Source organism: Penaeus vannamei, chromosome 38 (assembly GCF_042767895.1).
Source record: "Penaeus vannamei isolate JL-2024 chromosome 38, ASM4276789v1, whole genome shotgun sequence".
Classification (NCBI taxonomy): domain Eukaryota; kingdom Metazoa; phylum Arthropoda; class Malacostraca; order Decapoda; family Penaeidae; genus Penaeus; species Penaeus vannamei.
The window spans coordinates 4,689,096-4,696,595 of record NC_091586.1 but is presented as its reverse complement, the minus strand read 5'-3'; the positions used below and the strand labels follow the sequence as shown (position 1 = coordinate 4,696,595).

Below are 7,500 nucleotides of genomic sequence, written 5' to 3'. Positions count from 1 at the left end.
GCATTGTTATTATTTTCATTAACATTAATATTATAAATCTTATTATCATCATCAGATGTATTGCTGTATCATTATCATTAGTATTATAATCATCAATATCATCATCATTATTATCACCATCACCATCGTCATCGTCATCATCATTATGATTATTAATATTATCAATATCGTCGTCGTCGTAGTCAACTCATCACTATTATTACATCATTACTGTCATCATTATCGTCGTCTTCGTCGTCTTCATCGTCGTCAATATTATCATTATCATCCTCATTATCGTATTCGTCGTCGTAATCGTTATAATCATCTTCACCATCATCATTATTACATCATCTTCAATATCGTCGTCGTCATCGTCATCGCTGCCATTACCATTATCATTATCAATATCAATATCAATATCATTATCATTATCAATATCATTATTATCATTATCATTATCATTCCCATTATCATTATCGTTATCATTATCATTATCATCATCATTATCGTTATCATTATCATTATCATTATCACAATCACATTTACTGTCACTATCATTATTGCTATCATCATCATCATCATCATTATGATTATTGCTATCATTATTATTCTCATCATTATCAATATTAACGCAAATGAACAAATTAGGGATATCTCAGTCCAAAATATTACAACTCTCCAACGGGTCGATTAAGTTTTAAATATCTACTGGCAAGATCTATTAAACTTGCTCAAACTCTGCCAATCAATTTATTAATCTCCATATATTGTATTAATTCATCTCCATGTCTGTCTCTATCCCTAGTAATCTCTCTCTCTCTCTCTCTCTCTCTCTCTCTCTCTCTCTCTCTCTCTCTCTCTCTCTCTCTCTCTCTCTCTCTCTCTCTCTCTCTCTCTCTCTCTCTTTCTCTCTCTCTCTCTCTCTCTCTCTCTCTCTCTCTCTCTCTCTCTCTCTCTCTCTCTCTCTCTCTCTCTCTCTATCTATCTATCTTTGTATCCATCTATCTTTATTACTATCTCTCTGCCTTAATATCTATCTCTATTTCTATCTGTCTTTCTTTGTCTATCTCAATCTATTTATATCTATCTATATTTATCTATCTCTATTCCTCTCTCTATATCTCTGAAATTCTGCAATCATCCTTAATGTAAGTCCACTTTACATCTTGTAGCTTTCCTTATATCTCATTTAGTTACTCCACATACATCCACACACTTTGTTAATAATTACAATCTTGGTCTTTTTCAGTCATAGCATGTACTTCTAAATTGGGAGGTACCTAAATCTTTGGTCAGGAAAATTATATTTATGCATCATCATATTAGACACACCTTGCTGAAGTCAAAGCCTGCATCAACGGTTTCTATCTTATGCCATCCTATACAACTTGGCAATTTCAATATTACCACTTATTACCTTGACATTTTCTAGTTTTAGGCTTTCCTTTAATGGTTTCTTTATTGTAGTTCGAGAGTGTGTGGCACAAGAGAGGATAATTTTCTCTAACTATTAAAGTTTAATAGTCTGTTTTATTATTCAATCTTGTCAAGATTCTTTATGCATTTTTGCTGTCTAATTGATTCCATAACCAGACCTTGTAAGCTTATATTTACCTTCTCTTAATTTTGATAACTAAGGCGTTTCCTTCTTTTTTTTAAGCATTGTTTAATGAGATCCTGACATATTTTATTATCCAAATTCCTTTTAATTACTTTGTGTCATCATATTTGCTTTTAACCAAAGTGCCTAAGCATATGCTTTCACCTGTGTATGGATCATACAGTCTTTGGAATCTAAATGATGTACTGCCAGAAGCTGAAAGTAGAGGCTAGTAGTCCCTAGTCAATCAACTCTCAATAAATGAAGTACGTTATAAACATTGCATAGAAAGTTGTATTTATGTGAATATTTCTTGAAAAGCTTTCATCAGATTTTTAAAGGGGTCCATGACTCAAAAGATTAAGAACCACTGATATATGACCTTAGTAGCAGCTTTGACCTATACAAACACTTGATCACTCACTCTCAAAATAACCTTTGTAGCATAATTGACAACACAGTGATTATATGAAAAACACCACTTCCTTAAAAATAAAATAATATTATAGATGATTTCTGATTGAGGTCAAGAAGGGGGAGGTGATGTCATTAAAGGATACATTTCTTTTATTTGCTTGCTCAACTGATCCAAGGACACGCTGGTTGATTACCCCATAGCAGCAGTTAGAAAGAGGTAGATTCAAGAGAGTTTAATCAAAACTGAGAATTGGCATAAAGAGGGTTTTGACAAGGACTACAAGGGCCACACTAAAGGTATGCACCAAACTCTTTTTCACCTTACCTATGATGAAGCAAAATCAGAGATTTTAGCCTTTATAAGCTCATGGAAAGTATACAGGTTGGAGTATAATTTTTTTGATTCTCATGATCTACAAATTGATCAGTTTGAAGTAAAAAAAATGTTTTAGTCTACAGTAAAATCATTTCAAAAATCTTGGAAAGAAAAACAAAAACATATTTCATATATATGGTATAATGATCTGATATAGTATAATATGAAATGAGCTACATAAATCTCAATACCATCATGTTTTTTCTATTCATATTTTGGTTAAGCCAAGCTAGCTATTAACATTGCCTCACATTTCAACATCTCTCCTTTATTTTTCTATAATCTTGGGTAACCAGTAGTGTAAATGTCAGTCTTTCCCATCCATGTACAACACTAATCAATTATATCATATAATTATGCATTTCTACATCTAATATAAATTGAATATCTACTTATTAATCCTTCCAACATGGCTACTGATAAACTGTACCATGGATAATACCTTCAAAGGCATTAGCAGTGCATGGAATCATGGCATCACATCAAAATTGTCTATTATTTGAGGCATTTTTCCAGTGGTGACAGAGGGAACTGTATCAAAATTAGGCTAATTCAACTGAGGAACACTATTTACTGCTGCTGCATTTCATCTCAACATCCTCAATTGTAGGTCCCCTTAATTCTCTTGCAATTGCTCTTTTTCATATTAATATTTTACATTAGAAAAAAAGACTACTCATTTATTTCAAATTTCTCCACAATGCTATACCTACAATATAAAAATCACATAAGGACAAATAAAACTACTACGTGTTGTTTTCTTTTATACAATCAAGAATTCACTCACAATCTGGAAGAACTGACAGACAACCAACATTTATTAGTCTAGATGCTGCTCCTTAAAAGATAAAATAAATGACAATATTTTTTTCTATTCCATGGAGCAATAATTCAAGAAAAAATTATATAGCACAGCCAGATAGGTCATTCTAGAGTATAATTTTGACATTTATGACAAAATTTATGGATCTAAATCATGTTTTGGTACTAAATGATGTTTTGAATATTAAACACTGACAGGGTAATACATCACATGACAACATACATCACATACAGACTAACATTAACTTGGACAAAAATTAAGATGAAAAATCACAGTTTTTTTCTCTACATTTCTAATAATGTAGAATGCTTGCTCTCTTATAATCAATCATAACAAAACTTCAAAGAAAAAAAAATAGATTAAATAACAACTAACAACTAACAATATTATTACTCATAGTATTTACAGTTTATATCAAAGTAGTGTCTGTCTTCCTCTTCGAGATCCAAGACACCTGCGTTGATGTGCTTGGTGAACTTGAGAGTCTCAGCATCACGGTAGACTAGGGCAAAGCAGTTGGAACGAGGCAGTACACTCAACAACTGAGGAGAAAACAAGTAAGAACTGTCAGTAGAAACAAATGGAGAAAGATTATTAAACACTTCATGATATTGTGTAACAATTTTGCTATATTTTGGCCATCCTCTGCAGCAAGGTATTAAATTCATGATTTATTGAGTATTCAGCAGGCAGTACATGTCATTTAATTAGCTGCGAGAATCCATTTTGAAACACCAATAAGTTGCCATATGTTGCTCCTCTAAAATGCCTTCATTATCAAATGTTTACATCAATAGGGTGATGAACAGATTTTGTTTATGACAATAAGGATAATGAATAGCTCCATACTAGATTTTAGACCTAAATATATTTTATTTATACATCTTATAGAACTTAACTAAAAACCTAGTACATACATATTTTTATTACTTATGCCATAAAATGCATTCTTATAAATGAATCTGCTATAAACTAACATATAATAGCACCTATTTACAGAAGATTTACTCAAAACCCAATTTTTTTCTTGTATAGTACCTTAAAGCAACAGTGCACACTATCACATAATTTCATTTCATGCATAGCAATCACACTCCAATCTAACACCACATAAAAACAGCACACATACCAGTAATTCTTCATACGCTACACTACACCTTCAAACATATTCTTACTGATGAAGCTATTACAACCTTACAAATCCTCATACCTCTTGTCACTCCCAACATGCCACACACCCTTATTACCTCTGCATCCTCATCCTTGCTGATATAGCTGTTATATCCTCCTAAGTCCTCTGTCCACTTGTCAGACACACACACGAAGAGAGTGGCATCCAGGGCACTTTCCTGCTCCTCCGCATCGCTGTCCCGGATAAGGGTGTAGGAGCCATGGCCCCAGCGTCCCACACGTGCCCGAAGCCGGGGGTTTGGCTCTGAAAAGGGAAAATAATGCCAGGAGTATAAATATCATCAACAATTAACAAAAAAATAAAGAACACAAAGTTAAAAACAATAAAGTGGTAAAAGTATTATCAATCATCCAACAATAACTATGTAAAAAAATTAAAAATAAAATAAAGGACAACTAAGCAACAAAAATACAACAACATAACACCAGCAATAACATCACAGTGCCAAATAAAACACACACCAACCTTTCTTTTCATCCTCCTCATCACTGTCTGGGTCTGAGTCAGGTGGAGCAAGCTTGTGCAGAGAAAGACCAGTCAACTGAGACAGGATAAGGAACATGGCCTCAGACTGCAGGACAGACAGGCACTCCTTCAGCACTTCCGGTTGCTTGTTGGTCAACACCTGCAAGTGTACAAGGTATTGTTTAAGGTTTCCCTTATGGGTATCAGTGTGGATATTCCATATGTGCTTACCAATATGCACAAACCCCATTACAAGCATTTAGATTTGCTTTTACAGAAGAATAAGAAGTTACTGGTAATTCAACATCAACATCTAGAATCATGCAACTACTGGTAACTTTGATTTTGTAGGATCCCATCACAAATGAAACACTTTCTTCAAAACAGTTTAAGACAGATACCTGATAGGAGTTCTTATCAGCAGGTCCTGTTCTCTTCCACTTCAATCCTTGATCCTTGAGAGCTGTGCTAAGTGCCTCATACTTCTCTTCTGTCAAAAAGCTTTCAAGTTCTATTTCTGAGTCTGTGCCAAACTTTTTTCGGATTGTTTTCTGCGTGCTTTCCTCCAGGTAGGCTGGGTTGATCCAGCTGTATAGTACATCTTCCTGTAAGTGTTTGAGATATTTGTTAAATCTCTCATCTTACATCAAATCCATAACCTGATTTCAATAATTTCTGGCATTTAGCCTTCCTTTATTTCCTTATACAATATTTCTAAACCCAATTTAAAAAATTATTTTAATACAATGGAAAACAAAATAAAAACTACATTAATACATATCCTTAGTTACTAGACTTACAATAATTTTAATTTGTAGGAGTAAACATAATTTGCAGGAGTAAACTTATAATTTGTAGGAGTAAACTTATGCTCCTTCAAAAACTAATCATCAAAGAATTCCAACACATACCTCTACATGTTTGGGATACAAGAATGGTCTTGGTGGGTCCTTGTACTTTGGGGGTCTATCAATGGGAGGACCATGGAACCAGCCGTTGATGGAGAGGCGAGTCTTGTCCTTGGATAAAACTTCTGCAACCTGCAATTAGATATATATATAATCATGACAGCTAATTACATACAGAAAGACCAGGATAAAAGGAAAATTGGACAGTACAATTTGTGCATGCTTAGAGTTTTCCTTCACTGAATCCCTAAAGCCACAAAGTTGATAATGGCATCAGCCAGAAGCAGAGACACTCTAATTAAGCTGTCATTAATGTATTAACTGGTAAAATGTAACCTTAATTAGTTATGATGATATAAAATTCTAATGGAATAAAACTACAAAATAGAGTTTGGTGGTAATGAGGCTGTAGTTATAGAAGCTGTGTTTATGTTAGAGGTGAAGTACTTGTGGGTAAGGACCAAAATACCAAGTTGCCTTCTGATACTGCCACCTCAGCATCCATACAACTGAACAACCATCCCCCTGTCTCGGTGACCTGGCATCACTAGTCTAACCTTCCTGAGGGAAGTTCTGGTTGGAGCATCATTGAGTGAAGGTGAATCAGTGTTGACTCCAGGAACTCATTAGTAGAAAACGGCAAGATTAGTCATAAAAACTATTATAACTGATCAGAGATTAATTCTAGTATCAGTGCGAAGTTAACTGTAGATTCCAGTTCATCTTTCCCCTGAAGTTAGTGGACGGCAGGCCAAGGAACTAAAGTCAAATTGTAAGTATCATTACAAAATAAATTTGCTAGTCCTTTTTGTACAGTGTTTAATATTATCCAATTTTGTCATTCCTACATAACAGGACACTAAACAAAGAAGGAAACCACGCCACAGAGACACGAGGTGGACTAAACACAGTGGTAGATGAAACAAAAAGAAACAACACTTATGCTAGTGAAATCACTTCAAGTACATCGACATGAGAAATACAATATCTATTAAATAAGAACCCATAAGTTTTGAAGGATAATGATACATATGAACAAACATATCAATAATATTGACATATATGAGAATAAGAGTAATTTAATTCAATTTAAGGTTTCCAGAATTAGTCATGAATGACAGGGCAGAATGATGCTGTACTGATCTGAAGTTTCAATGATCAAAAACAATATTAAATCTATCTGAAATAACCTTTGATCAAATTACGAGAGTAAAGTAATAATGAAGATTGTTCTTATGGCTAACTTGATACTATCTTGCTTGTAATAAATCCAGTAATGTCTAGCCAGCATCCTCTACCACACCTACTATATCATCCTTACAACCTCATTCTCTTTGCAGGTCCTCTCTCCCTGAGCCATTTCCAGTCATGATCCCTGCCTTTTTTTGTGAATGGAAAGTAGTAAGTGAAATTGTAACTCTGGTAATATATGGATATTCATACAGCCTCTGCAAAATATAATATTACATACAATACTGTCACCTGATTTCTATATCACCTTATTCCCGTCCTTTCTTACTATTATGCATTTCATTGCTTTATGGGATAATTATGGTCTGTTGTTTTACAGGGATGATTTCATGGGTGTGACAGAAGGAAACGAAAAAGTATCATATATATTAGTAGACACTATATCTTAATAACAGGTTTATAAAAAAAAAAATTAAAAAGCCTTGCATGATCATGGTGATTGGGACTGACTGCAAATTATGCTGTAAAACACGACTTTGGTAATAA

At 33.8% G+C, this 7,500-nt stretch overlaps 1 protein-coding gene across 2 annotated transcripts in view; it reads right to left on the bottom strand.

The window, feature by feature from the left end:
• Nucleotides 1–3,126: 3,126 nt before the first annotated feature.
• Nucleotides 3,127–7,500, bottom strand: part of sud1 (Prolyl 3-hydroxylase sud1) — an 11,948-nt gene continuing 7,574 nt past the window's right edge. For both annotated transcript variants that reach the window (XM_070115676.1, XM_070115677.1), the window contains exons 7-11: nucleotides 5,767–5,895; nucleotides 5,257–5,460; nucleotides 4,856–5,015; nucleotides 4,446–4,633; nucleotides 3,127–3,740 (exon numbers count right to left, since the gene is read on the bottom strand). In XM_070115676.1, coding sequence (XP_069971777.1) covers nucleotides 3,588–3,740; nucleotides 4,446–4,633; nucleotides 4,856–5,015; nucleotides 5,257–5,460; nucleotides 5,767–5,895 — 834 coding nt within the window. In that variant the 3' untranslated portion in view covers nucleotides 3,127–3,587. The remainder of the gene's footprint in view (nucleotides 3,741–4,445; nucleotides 4,634–4,855; nucleotides 5,016–5,256; nucleotides 5,461–5,766; nucleotides 5,896–7,500) is intronic.